Here is a 21,980-nt window from a genome sequence, read left to right as displayed (position 1 = left end):
TCCACTTGCTAGCTATGTGACTTAGGCAATAATACCTGACTTGTCTGTTTCTCATCCTTCTTTACTATTATACAATAGGAATAATGTAATAATACCCACATCATAAGGTTATTGACAAAATTAAAAGATATGTGAAGTACTTAATAGTGCCTTCTAGTAAGCACTCAACAAGTGTTAATTACTGCTTTTTTTTTTCAAACACACTTGCTCAGAAATTGCTACTGTAGTCTCCAATTATTGGGGCCTGGGGCTTTTCACTGGATTTTCAGTGTGCATCAAATAACTAGAGTATTTGATGTTATGATGTGGTAGATGTTAGAGACATTTCATTTGGGTAATTGTTACACAGAGGCAGATAGATGGAAGTTATTGTTTAGTTTGTGTCTTTTCTGTTTTAGGTGATATTGGAAATTATTATGGGCAGGGTCATCCCACGAAACCTCATAGAATCTGCATTTCTAGTGAAGACTAGACTTTCATTATTTTTACTTTAATGATTTCTTTAGTAGTGATAACTAAGAAATGCCTTCCCTTGTATTAATGTAATTACATGATGCTTTGTAATAACACTAGTGGGTTTTCCATATCTAAGAAATGATGAGACCAGGCTGCTTTCAAGGAACTATATATCCCTTGTATTGTCACCATGTAAGGGTAGAGCTTTATGGTAGATTCTTTCTTAATAGGTAGTTTATTTTCTGCAATCATAGCCTCTTAATTATAATTGCAGAGGAATGTTGCAAAGGGCCATGGCCCTGCTTTGCTAAACTCTATATTGTTTCTTAGCCTTGTTGGCACCTGCATTAAAAAGGTGGCTTTCCCTTTGAAAGACTTTGTATATGAATTGTTTTCAGAAGAGAGCTGTGCTGAAAATGAAGTTAACTAAAATTAGAGGTGTGATACCAACAAAATCAAGTATTTATGTTATTAGAAGCATGGATTTTGTAAAAGCTGATTGTTTATCCCGTACTGTTATCAAATATGTAGGAGAGAGGACAAAAAAGTTTTTGGGGTTGTTTCCATTAAACAAACAAAAGGTGTATTTAGGGAGGACTTTGAACGATTTAGTGGATAAATCGCATTCTTTATTCTAGCTTTTATTGTAATATATAAAACTATGTTGAAATGATAGACTTCAAACCATTAAAATAGCTTGACTGTCCTGACCCTGTGGGGAATTAGTTCCAAGACTTCCACAGATAGCAAAATTCATGGGTGTTTAAGTTCCTTAAATAAACTTGTATAGTATTTGCATATAACCTATGTATATCCCCCCTTACACTTTAAGTCATCTCTAGATTACTCATAATACCTAATACAATGCAAATGCAGTGTAAATAGTTGTTACACTCTATGATTTAGGGGAAGATTACAAGGGAAAAAAGTCTATACGTGTTTCCAGCAGACACCACCATCTATTTTTTAAAAATATTTTCAGTCTGCAGTTGATTGAATCCACAGATACAGAGGGTTGACTTTATATATTTGAGAGGCTTCTTGTTATTTACTATTATAGGAAACACTGGAGCTTTACCTAAAAGTATTAATTTTATTGAAATTTAGTTGATGAAAATCTGTGATTTTGTTATTTTCTCTTTTTTAAATCTTATGCATAAGTTTAAAGACATTGTGATATAAGATGCCGTTTAAAAAGACAGGCTAGGAATTACAACTTTTTAGTCATGAAGAATGAGACAGTATTTTTATTACCTTGAAAAATGTAATGCTGTGTCTTAGCGGAGCAAAACCTCATTTAGGACCTAAATTTCAGTTACCAAAACTTCCCTGATGGGCTTTAATATGGACACGGTATGTTTTAACATGCAAAACGCCAATTATGAGATTTCTGAAATGCCAGCAAATCATCCAAAAAGCAGTATTTGCTGAAAAAATTTTAAATCATACCAATAAAACTCAGAGAACTTAAAAGCATGTGAATTTGCCAGAGAGTACAGAAAGCAGGCATCATTTCAAGGAACAGAAATTTTAAAAATTGGGGGTAGCTAAAAATCAGAAAAGCTTGCTTTCCTTAATCTACAAATAAATATAATGTGTAATAATGGAGTCTTCAGCTGGTAAAAGTGTGCGTAGCGTCTTAGTCATCTGATACAGTTTGAAAGTTGCAAAATAAATCTAAGTTGCTAAGGTTTTAAATAAATTTTGTTAAGTAGTAAATGCCTTCTAATGATAGACATACATAAATTCAAATAGTTCATGGAGGGTCTCTTCTCTGTATTGTTTAGTTTGTGTCTTTTCTATTTTAGGTGATATTGGAAATTATTATTATGGACAGGGTCATCCCATGAAGCCTCATAGAATCCGCATGACCCATAACTTGCTGTTAAATTATGGCTTATACAGAAAAATGGAAATATATGTGAGTATTCCTTTTAATACATATTCAGCACTGATCTTTTTTATTTATTTTTTTAGCTACTGTGAAACTTTGTCTATTATTCCCCTTTTGAGGGCATTTAGCAGATGAAAAGATCTGGAAGAAAACAAACTTCTTTTTTCGTTTTATTCTTAGGAGATGAATAAGAATGAGAGCTATACCCTCTTTTTCCTTTTCCTTTAACCATTTAAAAAGTTCCCCCTACCCTAGGCTTTCATGGTTCTAGAGAACAACTCAGTATAGCATATTAACTATTTTTATTACAATCATTGGTAACCTGCCTATGCTGCTGAAAAACTCCTCTCTTTGTTTTATTCTTAAAAGATGTATAAGAATGGGCACTATAGCTTTTTTTTCCCATCTTCCTTTAACGATTTAAAAAAGTTACCCCTACCCTAGACTTTCATGTTTCTGGAGAACAACTCAGTATAGCAACAACTCAGTGTAGCATATTAAGTATTTTTTTTTTTTTTTTTACAATAATTGTTAATCTGCCTGTGCTGCTGAAAAGAGTTGACCTGGGACTGTTACAAAATAATAACACATAAAATTAATCCCACAAATATTTGCAGGGCATATAATACATACGGAATACTGTGTTGGTGTGGCCAAGCATAGTACAGATAACACAAGTGCAACAGCTGCCTTAATGTTTTTGTAGATAAAGATGAGGGTATGTATAAACAAATACAGACACGACAATTAGCTATTTGGGGAGAAAAGAAATATTTAAAACAATTAATGCTAGGCAATATATGTGAATATGTGAATTATTTTCAGTTACATGTAGACATTTAGAGAAGAGGGGAAGTTAGAATAAGACTCAGTCTGGAAGTCTTGTGGAAGAATTGTGTCATACGTGAAATTGAGCCCTTCGGAACAAGGAAGATTAGGATAGAAAAAAGGACGAGAGGTCGTGAACAAAGATTTAGAATTGAAAACTCTTGTAGTGAGTGATTTCATTGATGAAATCACTGGATGTTTTATCATGGAAAAGGAGAGAAAGTAGAGTTTATGAACATATGGATTTGACTTTTTACTCGAACTGTTTCCACTAAAATAAGGAGTGATTAAATCATAGTTGATATGCCTGTGTAATGCTTTTAAAGGAGTTTGAATTAGTTTTGAGATTGATTACTGTTTTCTAAAACACATATAAGTTTGGGTTAGTTTTGGAATTTATATATTTTGTTCTGGTAGACTTGGTTCTTTTGAGGGGACCGATAGGGGAATTTGTATATTTGTTTGATAATACTGATATAACTGGTTGTAATTCCACAGTTCTGACATTTATTTCTCTTCACAGAGGCCCCATAAAGCCACTGCCGAAGAAATGACAAAATATCACAGTGATGAGTATATCAAATTTCTACGGTCAATAAGACCAGATAACATGTCTGAGTATAGTAAGCAGATGCAGAGATGTACGTTTCTAAGTAAAAAGTAGTTTTGCATTGATAAATGTAAATTAGTATTTTTAGGAGCTTAGAATGATCTAAATCTGAATATTTTTCCTGTTGGTCTAATATGTTACAGTTATTTACTGATTTGAAAAGTCATTTTAACACTACTAAAGCTACTTAAGAAAAAAGTAAACCTATCTGAAGCTTATTGGTTCGCAAAACTGCTGTTTGGGTATTCTTCTACTCCTAGTTTGCTCCCCTCATAACTTTGGGTTAATACATATTGGTAGGGAGACCTCACTCCCTTACTCCCTTGCTTCAAAAAACAAAAACAAGATTACACTTTGATTAGCCTTAGCTTGGCATGTACATATCTCTTGTCTTGCCTTTGTGTACTTCAGTTAACCTGGACTATAATACACATCTCTTTTTCTTTGTTAAGATATTAGTGAAGCTTTTGATTCTATGTAATGTTCTCTTGTACAGGTTAAAAGTATTTTATTTTTTGAGATTAGTAACAAATTGGCTTGAAGGTAGAATGCAAAAGTCAACCTAAAATTATTGGAACAGTATCTTTTAAAGCTTGATACCAAAGTTCATTCTCATTAGTGTTTGTATTGACTGACTTCAGTGATGATTATACTAAATTAGTGTAGGTGCTAGACATCTCATATTTACAACCTCATACACATTTCTGCCATATCTTGTTTGATTTGTTATAATGCTACAATGTAACTAGAACATGTAGTATTTAATTTTTTTTTTTTTTTCAATGAAGATTCCAACTTAGATGCAAAAGAGGCATGAGTAGCCCTTGGGCAAACAACATAACAGGATTGATTTAAAACCCACATAATAATGAGTTCTATTAAGCTTATGATCCTGGCCAGGTGTGGTGGCTCACGCCTGTAATCCCAGCACTTTGGGAGGCGGAGGTGAGTGGATTACCTGAGGTCAGGAGTTCGAAACCAGCCTGGCCAACATGGCGAAACCCTGTCTCTATTAAAAAAGTACAGAAAATTAGCTGGGTGTGGTGGTGCGCGCCTGTAATCCTGCTACTCTGTAGGCTGAGACAGGAGAATTGCTTGCTTGAGCCCCAGAGGTGGAGGTTGCAGTGAGCCAAGCTCACGCCATTGCACTCCAGCCTGGGCGACAGAGTGAGACTCTGTCTCCAAAAAAAAAAAAAGATTATGATCTCTCTGTGCAGTAAGAAACTAAAATTCATTTCTTATAGTGCTTGTGACTTAAGGGTGTACAAAGATATTAATATACAAAACAAGGACCCTTATTCTTGAAGAGGTTACAATTCAAGGGCGTAGGGAAAGACTAAGAAAGGGTTACATACATCTGCCATATCCTTTCATTCTCTCAGTGCTAAGGAACTAAATGTGTGATGTTGTGTCGTTTATCTGTAAATGTTTTCCTTGTTGTCTTTAGTATCCTTCTATGTTTTGGCTCCCATGAACCTAGTTAATTCTTAGCAACTTTCAAGATCAAGATTAGCCATGGGAATAGGCAACCAGCTGTTACATCTTTTTGGTTTAGTAACTTACTGACATGTATTTCAAAGTTACAGATATTATAGGTATTTAAGGAGTTTTAAAGAAAGTAAATTATAAAGCAATTGAAGTTACTTTTAGAATGTTAACTTATTGTAATATTAAGGGGAAAGGCCTAGAAAATTTAAGCCTGTGTTTTAATTAAATAAGAATTGTTGTACTTAGACAACTATTGAGTTCTTGTTAATAGACAGAAATATTCCACAGATAATCCTGATAAGATTTGATGATCTTTCACAGATAACACTTTAATTACCTTGGATAAAACAATAAATATATTTTAAAGTTGGAAACTTTATATTATACTGTGAAGTGTATGTTTGATGATTGCATCAAGCAAAAAAGTATTTGTGGGAAATAGTTTTTGTAAGAAAAGGCTTTCATTAATTTGCAGAATGTGTTGAAATTAATGAAATCCATCTTCCACAGTTAATGTTGGAGAAGATTGTCCAGTGTTTGATGGACTCTTTGAGTTTTGTCAGCTCTCAACTGGCGGTTCAGTTGGTAAGTGCTAATGCAATCAGATTTAAAAGTTGATCTGAACTTGGTGTGTTATCTTTCGGGTTATTTGTGTAAAACAGAAGTTTTAATGATTGTGAATTTTGATAACAAAAGGAAATCAGTATGTTTATAGTAAAGTAGAATTTACTTTCAAACCTCTATGTTTTATGATTATGACTTAAACGCTTTTTAAACTTATTTTCACTTGGAGACTTCATTCATTCCCTTTGTCTTCTAGGTATCATTGTTACTACCACTTTCCACATAAACCATTATTTAATCTCAGGTCGCAGCTCTAGGAGAATATTTTTCTAAGGAGTAACTCCTATTTGTGTTATAGATGATTTCTGTTAACTTTCATGATTTTAAGCTCTTGCTTATGCATGGCATACACTTGTAGTGTTTTTGTCTCATTGTACTACTTTTTTATGATAAATGTTTAAAAGGTCTATCTTGTTTCTACTTCTTAGCTGGAGCTGTGAAGTTAAACCGACAACAGACTGATATGGCTGTTAATTGGGCTGGAGGATTACATCATGCTAAGAAATCAGAAGCATCAGGATTTTGTTACGTTAATGATATTGTGCTTGCCATCCTTGAATTACTAAAGTATGTTAATTTATATTGATACTCTTTTCAGTGATAAAGTGTTTTCATTAAAACACAATAAATAAAGTCTATGGCTTTAAAAAATATTAGGTAAACCATAGGTTGAAATAGTTAATGGTGAATTTTCTATGAATTCATTACAAAACAATGAAGAAATGCAGGAAATTTGCCCAATTCTTCAATTATTAAGACTTAGAAGTGTGGCCAGGCACTATGGCCCAGGCCTGTAATCCCTCCACTTTGGGAGGCTGAGGTGGGCGGATCTCTTGAGCCCAGGAGTTTGAGACCAGGCTAGGCAACATGGCAAAACCCCATCTCTACAGAAAAAAAATTAGCCAGATGTGGTGGCATGCATCTGTAGTCCCAACTACCCAGGAGGCTGAGGTGGGAGTACCTGAGCCCAGGAAGTTGAGTCTGCAGGAAGCCATATTCCTGCCACTACACTCTAGCCTGGGCAACAGTGTGAGACCCTGCCTTAAAAAAACAATTAGAAGTGTATGAAAGGCCAGTGCCGTGGCTCATGCCTGTAATCCCAGCACTTTGGGAGGACGAGGTGGGTGGATCATGAGGTCAGGGGTTCGAGACCAGCCTGACCAACATGGTGAAACCCCGTCCTACTAAAAATAGAAAAATTAGCCGGGCGTGGTGGTGTGCGCCTGTAATCCCAGCTACTCAGGAGGCTGAGGCGGGAGAATTGCTTGAACCTGGGAGGTGGAGGTTGCAGTGAGCCGAGATGGCACCACTGCAGTCCAGCCTGGGCTACAGAGTGAGACTCCATCTCAAAAACAAAAAAGAATTAGAAGTGTATATAAATGTCAAAACTCCCATTAAATACCCTTTTTTAAAAGTAGTTTGGCAATTTTCATTTTAGTTAGTTTCAACTAGTAAAAAATGACAATGACCTTGGAAGTTTATATTCTAGTATTTTGGATGTTTTAAGCTGAAGACAAAAATTTGAAGCCAGTGTTAAAGGAAATTTTTTTACCTATTGAGTTAGTCTAACTGCCTAACTTCCATATCTGAATGAGGCTTTGTTCTCTACTGATGGATATAAAATTATCTCTGAGTTGTTGAAGGAGTTATTTTTCCTTATCTGTGGCTGCAGTTTGAGAGAGAGATCTGTAGAGGTACTTATGAATTTGGACGTTCGCAATGTTAGTTATTTTTTGCCATCAGTTATGACACATCTTAGCAGATTCTACTTTATATTATACTGAGCTAGTGTTTTTTGCTTGTAGTTATTCCATGCATGCTATCCATAGAGGCTGACTTTTCAGTCAACTTAAAATTGTTACTGACTACTCAAATAAACAGTGATTGAGCAGTATCAGTGTAACATCTTGCCTGCTCATCAGGAGCAAAGGAAAATCATTTGCAATCATTTGCCTTGTTTTTTAATTGACTGTTGATGTTGGTTCCAGTGTCTTCAACTCTTTGAGCAAGTTCTTGCCCACTCAGCTAATAGTTTTAAACAACTTTAATTTGTCTGGACACATTTTTTTGGGTGGTGTAATCAAACATGATTTAATTAATTGACTTGGTGCACAGCTTTCCTTGCTTGTCTAACACGTGAGCCGCTCAGAAACTTTATCTTGATCACAGCTTCATTTCTGTTTTTTAATTTTGTGAAGAAATTTTGCTGTACTATGATATGCTGTTTATAGTCTTATGAGAATATTCTTATGAGTGCTTAGTCTGGAAATATCAATTTACATTGTATTGTTTTATTTAGCACAGCTATGGCACCATTACATAATAAATACAATGCTTTGCCATCTAATAATATCTCACTTCACTATACTTCAAAAGGATGACATGAGAAGTCCATTTTCCCCTTATTTTGACATGAGTATACACTGGTAACAAAATGTCATGACATGGTGATTCATGTGACTCCTAAACTGCGTTTGAGTTACAACTGTGTCACTAATCTGTGGTGCTCCAAGCACCAGTTTGAAGTCATGAGAGTACCACATGTAGCCTCTGTCACAGCTAATCGATTCTGCAGTTCAAATGAAGCCATAGGTAATAAACAATTGAGCATGGCTGTCTTTCAGTAAAACTTTTTTTATGGACACTGAAATTTGAATTTTTTATAATTATCACACGTCAGAAAATACTCTTGTTTTGGTTTTGTTTTTAAACCATTTAAAAAATAATAAAAACTTCTTAGTTCAAAGCTGAAAAAAGAGGCAATTGGCCAAATTTGGGCCATGGGCCATAGTTAGCCAATCCCTATTATATACTATTGAAGATTTACTACAGAGGTGTTTTAATTAACAATCTTGAGTATGGTATAATCTTCAGTTTTTAATATATTAGAAATATGTGCTATGTTTTTGAAGCATGTAGAATAGAACAGATTTCACAAAGAGTAAATATATATTTTTTAACCTACATTGGGCCACAAGTGGGTATTTAAAGGCCTGAGGCTCAAACTTGAGATTCAATTTGAATAACCTTTTAGGCTGAATGTAAAAGGTGATTAAACATTCTGGAATGCAAGAGCTCAAAAATGGGTTTCCTGAATTTGTGATGCTTCTTCCCATCTTAGAACCTTTAAAGGAAAAACCAAAACTTATGGATTTGTTTTCAGGTATCATCAGAGAGTCTTATATATTGATATAGATATTCATCATGGTGATGGTGTTGAAGAAGCTTTTTATACAACAGATCGTGTAATGACGGTATCATTCCATAAATATGGGGAATACTTTCCTGGCACAGGAGACTTGAGGGTAAGACTAAATTCTGTCTGAAAAAATATTGTGAGATGAACCTAGGAGATCAGTAATCCTATACTTGAAGTAGTATTTTTCCTGAGTTAATAATTTGAAACTTGTATGCAGAATTGAATTACTACGTATGCAGTAACATTTGCTAGAATTCACTGTTGCTGACTATAAGCAAAAATTTAGTGAAAAGTTAAGGACAGTTTTTTTCTCAGCTGTTTTCTTTGGTTAAATAAATGTTTTTGAATATCCACAAAGCATGAAGCCCTTCTCTTGATGTTCAGTTTGAATCTTCAAAACTACCTGATGGTAGCCTACATTGCTATTGATTGTAAAGAATGGTGGAATAAAATAGACTAGGTCTTTTTAGGTTCTTCTGCTCCTCTCTTTTGTGATTGGTCTTGATTTTTAGTAGATCTAATTTTAATCTTTTTTTTTCTTTAAGCTTCTAAAATTGGTAATGTATTTAGGTAGAGAAAGGATACCATAGTGTAACCTTGCCAGCCTGTTAACATTAAGTGTATTTCTGTTTTATTTGTTATCTTTTTCCATTTGATGCTCTTGTCTTTTATGACTCTGAAAACCACTGGTCAAATCCTATTTCTATAAGTTCATTGAAGGTTTTTTACCTCACTACACTTTTTTTGAACCTAACTATACAAATGTCGAAATTTATTCAATAATTTAAACAGCTGTTTTTAGTTCAGCCTGGATTATATGGGAGATTTATCTTATATGGCATTGAACAAAGTTTTAAACTATTTTATTAAGATTATTTTTCACATCTGTGGTATATCATTACAGTTTAGCAACCAAAGTTTAAAGAGTTGCCATAAAGTATTCTTAAGCTGTATGGCTTTTCTTTATTAGATCACAGTGTGATACTTTCTCAGTAAACTCTTTGAGTAAAAGAGTTACCTTACTGAAACTTTTCGATACTTACAAATGGGTGGGAGGGCAAATGTTTGGTTTGAGTTTAAATTATTTAGCTTTTAAAATTGCAGATTTGTAATTTCAATTCCTTGCCTGTAAACTCCTTCAATTTCTCCCTTTCCCCACCTGGTCTTATCTTACAGACCAGTGGTTCTCAAACAGTGGCGCCTAAACTGAGGAAAGCAGATCAGCATCACCTGGGAACTTGTTAGAAATACACATTCTTAGGGCCCAGAAACTCTGGGTGATTCTTCACCTTAAAGTTTGAGAACCACTGCTGTAAACTGATAGAATACATTTGTCAACAACCATTACATCCTAATGGAAGTCAAGCAAAAGTCTTCTCTGTTTTAAGCTTAAAGAATAAGACAGTATCTTTGCAGTGTGATCCTAGTTTATCTCAGAAGTGGAAAATGGAAGCTTCATTTAATTTCTGACAGGTGGATGTCACTATGGTCTCATCTCAGTTATTATTCAAAATTCTTAGTTTGAAGTTTTTGAAAATATTAGAGAATGCTGTTTTAGAAGGATTTGAGAATGGCTTTCAACATCTCTTTTTCTCACTTAAGATTTTACAATCACTGGGCGGGGCACGGTGTCTCATGCCTGTAATCCCAGCACTTTGGGAGGCCGAGGTGGGAGGATCACGAGGTCAGGAGATCGAGACCATCCTGGCTAACACAGTGACACCCCGTCTCCACTAAAAATACAAAAAATTAGCCGGGCGTGGTGGTGGGCGTTTGTAGTCCCAGCTACTGGGGAGGCTGAGGCAGGAGAATGGCGTGAACCCGGGAGGCGGAGCTTGCCGTGAGCCGAGATCGCTCCACTGCACTCCAGCCTGGGCGACAGAGCAAGACTCAGCCAAAAAAAAAAAAAGATTTTACAGTTGCTGATGTTTTCAGGATAACATTTGAATATTTTAAGCATGTCCCCATAACTTCGTAAGAGAATTAAAATCAGTCATTACATTATATGTACGGCTGTTTTTGGACTTTCTGTGTAATTCACGTGTATCTTTGGTTGTTAATTTAATAAACACTCCTTTTTCTGCCTGCTAATTCATTCTCATGCTGAAAAGAAGGCTACTCTGAGCTTAGCTCATTGTTGAAACTGTTTGCCTTAATTCAAGTAGTCTAGTGGAAGAAAGAAAGGTGGCATAGTAGCAGTTGCAGAATGAAACCTGGAAGAGAGAAAGCTATGTCTAACAAGGGTAGCAGCTCTGAGTTGCCAGCTAGTTAGTAGCAGTTAGGATGAGAAGTGCTGACCAACTTTTCTGTATTCTGAAATCTTAGGGTCAAAATATATTTCATCTGTGTTTTAACTGTGCAGTAGGACTGTAAAGTTTTCACAGTACTTTGGCTTTTCCATATTTGTATGGTTTGTATTTAGTTAATCTTAATAAAAATTTAGACTTCAAGAAAAATTGGGAGAGGAGGTGTGTAATTTTGCTTGCTTTCTCCTCGTTGGATGTTGGGTCTCATAACTCTAATATTGAGGGTAAAGTTTGCTTTTGTAAAATTGGACTGAAGCTAAAATCATTCCATGAGAGGTTCAGGAAGAACTTGCACAAGTGCTAGTAATCCTAAAAATTCATGGATCTTCAGACATTATCATTCAACGTACATAAGAATTAGGCACCCCCCCCCCCGCCCCCAGTCAGGCACAGTGGCTCATGCCTGTAATCCCAGCACTTTGGGAGGCTGAGGCGAGTGGATTACCTGAGGTCGAGAGTTCGAGACCAGCCTGACCAATATGGTGAAACCCCGTCTCTACTTAAAATGCAAAAAAAATTAGCTGGGTGTGGTGGCGTGCACCTGTAGTCCCAGCAACTCAGGAGGCCGAGACAGGAGAATTGTTTGAACCTAGGAGGCTGTCTTGGCTCACTGGAGTGCAGTGAGCCGAGATCATGCCACTGCACTCCATCCTGGGCGACAGAGCAGGACTTGATCTCAAAAAACAAAAAAAAACAACAAAGAGGCACACCCCAATCCTTTGGTATTGCAGTTAAAATACTATTTTGTAGTAATGTCTGTACTATACAGTATCTTCTAGGAATACGTATACACACACAGAAATGCATATGCACACCTACAAATGCATAACATATACAACTAAGTATATATAATATATGTATATATCATTTAAGAGTATATGTAGCTGGAACCTTTGCGTCTTTTGAGAGAGATTAATGCCTGGAGTGGTACTCATTCAACAAGTAGGAACAAAATTTGTTTGAAGTCCAAGTCCAATTAAGAACAAATCTGAGGCTGCGCACGATGGCTCACGCCTGTAATCCCAGCACCTTGGGGGGCCGAGGTGGGTGGATCACCTAGGTTGGGAGTTTGAGACCAGCCTGGTGAACATGGAGGAAACCCTGTCTCTACTAAAGATACAAAATTAGCCTGGCATGGTGGCGCATGCCTGTAATCCCAGCCACTCGGTAGGCTGAGGCAGGAGAATTGCTTGAACCTGGGAGGCGGAGGTTGCAGTGAGCTGAGATCACGCCATTGCGCCTCCAGCCTGGGCAACAAGAGCAAAACTCTGTCTCAAAAAAAAAAAAAAAGAACAAATCTGGTGCTTTAGTCGGTAGCTGTTAAATCTTCGAGAAAGTGTGGGTCGTTCTTTCATCATAAGTAAACTCATACCAACAGATTGTGAACCACAAGAAGGATTCTGCAGATGATTGTCCTGCAGGGCTTTTTGGCTTAATTTATTTTCCACAGGTTTACTCATAAAGTTGCCTTGTCATCTTAAATATTCTATTTATGATGGATTTTCTGGTTTAATGTAATGTAATTTCATTGCCTTTAACTTCTTGTGTTAAATTTCTTTTCTCTCAAAAATAATCACTACAGATTAATTGAAAATGGTTCTTGTATGCTTTACAAGCAGTCTATAAATATTGGAGCATATACTTATTTGTTGTTTATTATTTTCTTTCTCAGTTTGATTGTTCCGGTCTCAACTTCTAAGATGAATTCAAAATTAGATCCTTAATACTTAGTCTTTCAGTCTTTTCAAAATGTAGTAAACAAATGCCAAACTTTTTATTATAGAATATTCTCTAAGATCAGTTTAATTATGTATTTTAGGATATTGGTGCTGGAAAAGGCAAATACTATGCTGTCAATTTTCCAATGAGAGATGGTATAGATGATGAGTCATATGGGCAGATATTTAAGCCTGTAAGTATTATTGTTTTCACAATTAGAATGGAATTTCAGAATGTTATTGGAGATGCTAACATTTGTTATCTTGTGTGTAGATTATCTCAAAGGTGATGGAGATGTATCAACCTAGTGCTGTGGTATTACAGTGTGGTGCAGACTCATTATCTGGTGATAGACTGGGTTGTTTCAATCTAACAGTCAAAGGTAAGCAATTCAAAGGGTGGTATTTCCAGAAAAAAATGGTTTTTCTTCCACCCAAGAACTCCCCGTAAAAGTTCTCATTGTAGTTTCTTGCCTGCTGTTTTAACACTGTACTCTGCATTTTTCATGGGGTTTTGTCTGTTGTAGGTATGACTAGAGTTATTCTTGTTTCATTATGGCAGATTTATATATACATTTATACAAGACTAGTTTTTTAAGGTTTATTGTAGTTTGAACCCAAGGCAGCTATTTTTGAATGGTTGTTGACTCAGTGTAAATAAAACATGCATACTTTGTTACTTAATTGGATTATTTATTTCTCATTAAGGAAGAAGAGGGTTTAGCTCTCCTCACCATTTTGCCCACAACATACTTGTACCCTTCCCATACCTCTATTTTTACAAATCAGAATTTGATTGTGATACTTAGTGTTTACAGCAGCATCTTTAAACACTTTTCAGCTTATCCAGTTGTTCTTTGCTGCATAATTGTTCCTAAGTTTCTCATTTGCTTAGTTTTCTCTCCACTTATTGCTGAACTACTGGTGTCTCAGTATCTCATGTGTTCAGATTCATTGAATATTCTGTCACTTTCACCTTCTTGAAAAACAGCCTTCTCATCTGTTCATGTTTGGATGACTATCTTTGGTAGACCTGGCAGGACACATAGCTGTTCTCTGCTTTTTTTCTGTTGTATTGGTTCTCCCTGGTGGCTCTGTTCTCTGTCCTTAATTTTTTTCTCATGTTTTGGTGGAGCGCCTTCTGAAGTAGCTTCCTGATAAAAAGTGTGGGGGGGATTAGGAGTGCTGCAGTACATACTAAATTTTGATCATGTGTTGAAATCAGCATATGATTGAAGGCTAGGCCAAAGCAAAATATCACCATTCTGGAATGAACTTCTAGGGTATAAGAATAAATCTGAAATTTTATTTAATAAGATATTATAATGTATATGTAGATTAGAAATGATTTTTATCATGAGTGTTTGTGTATGATTTTAGAGGGTTTTTTCCACGTGAACTTTTAGGTAGCAAGTTGACAGTGTGCTTTGTATTCTCTAAGATGTGGAGAATTCTCAAATAGAACTTTCTCCAGAACAATTGCTGGTCTTAATGGAATTGGATAACTAAATACAGATATTAAAAGCTTCTTTATTTAATGTTATGATTGCTACTATACCAGCTATATTAGAATTATGGTATAATCTGTTATTCTATGTTAAGTGGAATGATATTAAATTAATTGTCCCTTTGTAGGTCAACAGTGGTTGAACCGCAGTTTCATATTGTAACTTAATGTGTTAATAACCATCTTTTGCCTCAAAATGTTTATAAACTTTCTAAAATGATCTACCTAATATACTCTTAAAAGTGTATATTAACTATCAGTTTTCCTGTTTGACTTGAAAGTCCTTAATGTTTTTGTACTTAATATTTTTTATAATCATAAACTGCAGCAGTTCACTCTTAGAAAAAAATTTACGTTGTATTTCAGCTAATAGAGTTTCAGTTGCATAAAGCGTGTAAGGATATTTGTAATTCCAAGTCTTAAACTTCATTCTGAGTTTCTCTACTGCCAGCTTTGATTCAGCTTTTTCAGATCTGCTGAAGTTAGTTATCTCTTTTCCATCTCCTTGCTGCCATCAGCTATGTTCTTCCTCTTGTATTGTCTCCCATTCTTCATTTTTACAAATTTTGGCCTTTAAAAAAATCCCTTTCGAGTCATTTTTGTCAAGTTTTGGGATGAAGGAAAAGTAAACATCTTTGTTTAGCCAGCTATCTTTACTTGGAAGCCTGTAAGTTAACTTTTAGTATGTTTGTTTTGTCTTTAAAAATATCCAAATGGTTTTTATCTGTTAAAAGAAACTTTTCTAGTAGCAATAATAAAAATTGAGTGCTAGAATTATGTAAATCACATGTTGCAACTATTGAAGAATGCTTAATGAAAATTCCCACAGTATACAGTTACATGAAGAGAACAGATCAACTTTGTAAAATTAACTCTGAAATGGAAGGAAATATAGAAAAACGATTTTTGAATAATGTCATTTTTAGGTGGTTAGTTTTTTCATTGTCCCTTTTTAATTTTTTCCCAAATACTCTTCAGTATGCACAAATGTCTTTTATAATTGAAGAATTTTCTTTTCTTCTTTAAAGATTGAGTTATGTGCCTAACTGGTAATATTCCGAGAAGGGAACTTACTGGAAACTTACAAATGATTATTGAATTATGACATTTATCCACATAAAATATTTACTTTTATGTTAGGTTTACTATTAATATTAAATTTCTACACGTAGAAGTTGAAGTTTTTGAAAATATTAATAGATGTTTTTAACTCTTAAGTTATGAAAACTACTCAGTACCACTACCTAAAGTTAACTCAGGGTTAAACTATGTTGTTTAGCTTTCCATAATTATTTTACACATGTCCATAGGGAAAGAAATGTCAATAAAAATTAATTTAGATTATACATAGTTTTATTGTAACCTGATGAATTTCACTATGTAACCCTACATGAACATCTTTCTGTGTTAATAAAATAGGTGTATATTCATATTATAATCTTAATATAGTTGTGTACTTGACTTTTCCATCAGGGACACTTGCTAAAATAGCTAGTTATATCTTAATTTTTTAATATGTATTATTGTATAACGTGTTTGGAAAGGAGTTTCAGACTTGAAATTTTTTACATTTTTATTTGTTTTTAAAATATTTAGAAAACCTATTTTGGTTGAGTAACATTTGCACTTATTATCTTTTTAAAATTTATTTTTCAAACTGTTGCAGTATGCAGATTTTGTTGTTACCCAAATCTTCTTGTCTTAGGTCATGCTAAATGTGTAGAAGTTGTAAAAACTTTTAACTTACCATTACTGATGCTTGGAGGAGGTGGCTACACAATCCGTAATGTTGCTCGATGTTGGACATATGAGACTGCAGTTGCCCTTGATTGTGAGATTCCCAATGGTAAGTGTTCTCATTACAATATCTTTATTGTATGAACTGTCAATACAGATGCTCCTCCACTTATGTTGCAATTAGGTCCTGATAAACCCATCATAAGTTGAAAGTATGATAAGTAGAAAATGGATATAATACACTTAACCTACCAAACATGACTTAGCCCAGCCTACTTTAAACGTGCTCAGAACAGTTAGGTTAGGCTTCAGTTGGACAAAATAATCTAATACTGAGCCTGTTTTATAAAAATAAAATGTTGAATATTTCATGTAATGTATTGAATACAAGACATTGAAGTTGGGACAAAAAAGCCAGAAAACTGTAAGTCAAGCCATTGAAAGACACTGTCTGTATATAGAAATAGATGGATGAATGATTAGAGTAAGTGCCATTCTTTATAAATAGGAGAACATTCACTCTGTGTTCACTTTTAAACATTTTCTTAGGAAATATTTCACCACCTAAATCTGGATTCTGTGCATGGTTTTTTGTGAAAACTGAGCTTGTAATATGTAACTTTATTTTATTGTTTTCATTAGAGTTGCCATATAATGATTACTTTGAGTATTTTGGACCAGACTTCAAACTGCATATTAGTCCTTCAAACATGACAAACCAGAACACTCCAGAATATATGGAAAAGATAAAGTAAGAAATCATTGAATTGTTTTGATAAACATTTTATCTTGACAAAGATTTAGGATGCTTTAAAGGGCCAAGTATGATGGGTCTTTTTAACTTTATTAGATATTTTGTTTTTTTCTAAAGGATTTGAAACATTAAGTTACTGATTATTCTTTTTTTTTTTTTTTAATTTTTAATTTTTTTGTCAGGATGGGATATTGCTTGGTTGCCCAAGCTGGTCTCGAACTCCTGGCTTCAAGTGATCCTGTCACCTCTGCCTCTCAGAAGTGCTGAGCTTACAGGCATGAGCCACCGTATTCAGCCATTTAATTTCTTCAGTTAATGGAAATAATATTTTTTTATTAGTTGAAATGTATTTTAAAATTGCAAGGTGCACTATAAGTTATTTTCATTGTCTGAAACATTTTGTTAAGGCTTTGTCTCCACAAGCAAAGTAGAGACATTATAGTACACAGCATGGGTTTGAGTCACCTCTGTACCACAAACAAGCTGTATGATGTTTGATAAGTTCACTTGCCTTTGTGCTTATGTTTTCTCATCATTGAAATGGCAGGCTAAAATAATGCCTCCTTGGCCAGTCAAGGTGGCTTATGCCTGTAATCCTAATGCTTTGGAAGTCCGAGGTGGGAGGATAGCTTTAGACCAGGAGTTTGTGACCAGCCTGGGCCATATAGTGAGACCTTGTCTGCAAAAAATTTAAAAATTAGCCGGGCATGGTGGCATACACTTGTAGTCCTAACGCGCAGAGGCTGAGGCAGGAGGATTGCCAGGAGTTCGAGGCTGCAGTGAGCTATGATCTTGCCACTGCACTCTAGTCTGGGCAACAAAGAGAGACCTTTTAATGTATAGGTTTAGTTAGACCAAAGATGAAATTTTTTGCTAAATATTTTCTCTTGCATGTAAGAACTGCAAAGAAATTTAATTTTGTCTAATAAACTTTGCATGTGTAATTTAGACAGCGTTTATTTGAAAATTTGCGCATGTTACCTCATGCACCTGGTGTCCAGATGCAAGCTATTCCAGAAGATGCTGTTCATGAAGACAGTGGAGATGAAGATGGAGAAGATCCAGACAAGAGAATTTCTAGTAAGATAATGCCTTTATTTTTCCAATTTGTCAAAATGATAATTGAAATGGAAGGTTTTAGTGGCCTAAGAACTTCACTATAAAGTCATGTTCACGAGCACACTGTTAATATTGTCATTTTTGCCACTTTCAGAGATTTAGCTTCCTGATGTCTCAAAACCTGATTTGGGTGTCAGCAGTTTCAGTTTGTATGGCTGGATATACATATATGATTGAAAGTTTTCAAAAATTAGCCACTTTAGTATATTTGGAAATTAATAAGACATCTCATTTATCTAAAGTAGGGTGAACTAAATAACTAAACATCTGTTTGATTTTACAACTTCTCATTACACTTAATGTGATGGTTAGATTGGAGCATAACGGTATGTGTAATGGTATAGACTGTCTAACATATTTGGTATTGGTACTTTTTTTTTGGTCTACTTCACCTCTCAGCTCTGAAATAAAATGCTACTTTTTAAGTAATGACATTATTCCCATCCCCTATTAGAAAAACACACTTTTTTCCTTTAGAGTTTCAGCATTTTTAAAGAAAAAGAGATTCCCCCAATTTTTATTATGTGTTTTTGAGCCATTTCTTCATACATGAAAGCAAAGTTTTCAATATTAAATAAACCATTCATTCCATTCAAATTTTAAAATCATTAGGCATGTTACCCTTTACGTTTAAATGTGGTAACTAACTGCTTAGTGCATTTGTATGAGTATGCTGTAATGATTATAAAACCTGTGACTGTTTTTGTCAAAATTTATTAAAATATTCTGTGCAGTTCGAGCATCAGACAAGCGGATAGCTTGTGATGAAGAATTCTCAGATTCTGAGGATGAAGGAGAAGGAGGTCGAAGAAATGTGGCTGATCATAAGAAAGGAGCAAAGAAAGCTAGAATTGAAGAAGATAAGAAAGAAACAGAGGACAAAAAAACAGGTCAGATTTGTTTCTTGGTAATTGTGTTTTAATTGTAAATTTTAAAAATTGGGCTGCATTGTAATGTTTATGCTATCAAGGAGTCAGTTGCACAGGTATCAGAGGAGGAAGTATGCTAGGTAGGTGACTTTTTTCTTACATATAAGTGGTACTTAGCTCTTAAAGCTTTTATATAAATGTTATTGTTCCTATTTGCTTTAGTAGTACAGGAAACCTTATTTTCTTGATAACATAGGTTTAAAATAGTGAACATTGCATTGTGATATAGATTGGTTAAGAAAGAGGACAAAGTAATTATGAATCTATTGGTAGTGCATGGTCAGAACTGAACTTCTAAGGTAATTTTTAGCTACCTAAAGCTTATTTAATGGGAGAAAACACAAAGAAGAGTTACATATCCTTAGACCAGTTTTGCCATTTTGAAAAAGGTCAAATAATGGATTTTGTTCAGAAATTGAAGAAAACATTAAAAACTCTGGGGAAAGCTAGGAGGGGATTTGGGACCTGGGTTAGGGAGGAAAAAATACTTTGATACATTGCCTTACTTGAAAACGCTGTGTTAGCTTTAGGCAATTGAATTTGCTACCGGAATCTGTTACCTTTCATCTGACTTCCCAGAACACTTACACATGCCTCTGCCATTTTATTTAACACATCATATTATAGCACCTCACAGGATTTTGTCTCCCTACTAGATTGAGCTGCTCATGGCTAGGGAACACAGTATCTTAAATATTTGTATTCTCAGCACTTGATGCATTTCCTAATGCAAGTAATGGTGATGAGCACACGTTTTAGTTAACCTGTTAATTTTGATCCTGTAGTATGTGAAAAACTGATTTAGAGGTAATGATCCAATTTTTCCTATGTCTATCAAATTGAAGTTATGTGAATAAGCCGGCTTTTTTTTTTTTTTTTTTCAACTAGAGAGTTGGTAATCTATAACATCTGACACATTTAGTTCTGTTCTTTTACTTGTGGATTCACTCCTCAATAGGCTACATACAGAAATTTATAATTTTAACTTCCCAATGTATTACAATGATGGCTTCAGTCTATATTTGTAACTGATTGACATCCAAAAATTCAAGCCATGACTGAATTAAGGACGACTTAACTTTAGCTGTAGGATTTTCCTAACTTTTTTTCTTTTCTTTCATTTTCACTATGTCTTCTTGTCTGTCTGTTTTTGGTGTTCTCATTTTTAAAACCTTTATCTTTTCTGTGCTTAAAAAATAAACCCTCTATTTGGTGATGAGGCTCTTTCGATAGGGCCTTGCAGTTGTTAAAATTCTTCAGCCTACTGAAAAATGAAATACTACCACAGAAAGCTTTTTTTAAATCTATAGGTCAAAACCTAGAGTTAGGGCCACCTTTTCTCCCTCTGCACCCCAATCCAGTGACTATTCGTAGCTTGTACTGCCATCGTTTAGGAAACACCCAACACAAAGCTTATTTAGACCGAATTCATTAATAATAAGGTTGCATAACTTTTTATATTTTAAAAATAAAGTATATTTTGAAATAATATATATACATTTTATATTTCAAAATAGGTTTTAATCTTTTCCCAATCTTTATTTTTAGACGTTAAGGAAGAAGATAAATCCAAGGACAACAGTGGTGAAAAAACAGATACCAAAGGGTAAATGATGTTCCTTATCAAGTACTTTTTACATACTATAAAAATACTAAACATGTTTATTGGTGTATGTTTGTGTACACACTTCAGAAATACTAGACTGAACCTTAGAACATCATTATGAGGTGCTCTGAATTTTAGTTTGTATTGGTACATAAGACAACATATGCCATCTTACCTATTGGTTTATCAGTATAACTATATCAGTCAGTTTGTATTCTTGTACGTAATTTATCTGAGACCCTTTTTTGCTGTTATCTTTTATATATGCACTTAATGGTTTTCATGGTGTTCTTATTTCTGTGTACATGATTTTTTTAGTGTTGTGAGATAGGTAAATTTAAGAAACAATTTTAAGTAAAAACAGTTGAGGATTTTAGTGTCAGAAAGCATGTAAATGTTTGGGCACACATAATTTTGTGCCAGCCTTTACAGGATAACTTGGAATAGTTTATTAAATCACTAGAAAAATTAAGGCATTAATTACTCCAGAAACACTTAAGACATTATCAATTAATGTGTTTCTTAGCATGAGCCTACAGGACCTGATCAATATAATAGGTCAGTGCATTTAAACCAAGATTGTGCCATTTTTAATATTTCACATTGCCTCTTTTAACAGAACCAAATCAGAACAGCTCAGCAACCCCTGAATTTGACAGTCTCTCCAATTTCAGAAAATCATTAAAAAGAAAATATTGAAAGGAAAATGTTTTCTTTTTGAAGACTTCTGGCTTCATTTTATACTACTTTGGCATGGACTGTATTTATTTTCAAATGGCTTTTTCGTTTTTGTTTTTCTTGGCAAGTTTTATTGTGAGTTTTTCTAATTATGAAGCAAAATTTCTTTTCTCCACCATGCTTTATGTGATAGTATTTAAAATTGATGTGAGTTATTATGTCAAAAAAACTGATCTATTAAAGAAGTAATTGGCCTTTCTGAGCTGATTTTTCCATCTTTTGTAATTATCTTTATTAAAAAATTGTACTTGGATTATCTTTTGTCTGTTTATTACTACAATATGAAGTCTTGTTTCAGTGGCTAATGACATCATTTCCGTAGACTTACAATACACTCTAGGTGAAAGATAATGATTACAGCTTGAAAGATAACTATTTGCTGTTTCTTTGGGAAGAGTATTTATAGTAATTATTACTTACCTTTGCAATAGAAATTCTACCACCTTGCCCTCTATAGCTTAGCCAGT

The 21,980-nt window shown here is 34.4% G+C and overlaps 1 protein-coding gene across 3 annotated transcripts in view; it reads left to right on the top strand.

Annotated features, from left to right (window-relative positions):
* Positions 1-21,766, top strand: part of HDAC2 (histone deacetylase 2) — a 30,974-nt gene extending 9,208 nt beyond the window's left edge. For all 3 annotated transcript variants that reach the window (XM_518700.6, XM_024357375.3, XM_063813364.1), the window contains exons 2-14: positions 2,265-2,377; positions 3,702-3,819; positions 5,787-5,861; positions 6,329-6,467; positions 9,064-9,205; positions 13,225-13,317; positions 13,398-13,506; positions 16,336-16,476; positions 17,010-17,118; positions 18,071-18,201; positions 18,975-19,130; positions 20,718-20,775; positions 21,395-21,766. In XM_518700.6, the coding sequence (XP_518700.2) occupies positions 2,265-2,377; positions 3,702-3,819; positions 5,787-5,861; positions 6,329-6,467; positions 9,064-9,205; positions 13,225-13,317; positions 13,398-13,506; positions 16,336-16,476; positions 17,010-17,118; positions 18,071-18,201; positions 18,975-19,130; positions 20,718-20,775; positions 21,395-21,425 (1,415 nt within the window). In that variant the 3' untranslated portion in view covers positions 21,426-21,766. The remainder of the gene's footprint in view (positions 1-2,264; positions 2,378-3,701; positions 3,820-5,786; positions 5,862-6,328; positions 6,468-9,063; positions 9,206-13,224; positions 13,318-13,397; positions 13,507-16,335; positions 16,477-17,009; positions 17,119-18,070; positions 18,202-18,974; positions 19,131-20,717; positions 20,776-21,394) is intronic.
* Positions 21,767-21,980: the final 214 nt, after the last annotated feature.

The sequence above is a fragment of the Pan troglodytes genome, chromosome 5, assembly GCF_028858775.2.
Source record: "Pan troglodytes isolate AG18354 chromosome 5, NHGRI_mPanTro3-v2.0_pri, whole genome shotgun sequence".
Classification (NCBI taxonomy): Eukaryota; Metazoa; Chordata; class Mammalia; order Primates; family Hominidae; genus Pan; species Pan troglodytes.
This window is presented reverse-complemented; position numbering and strand designations above follow the sequence as displayed.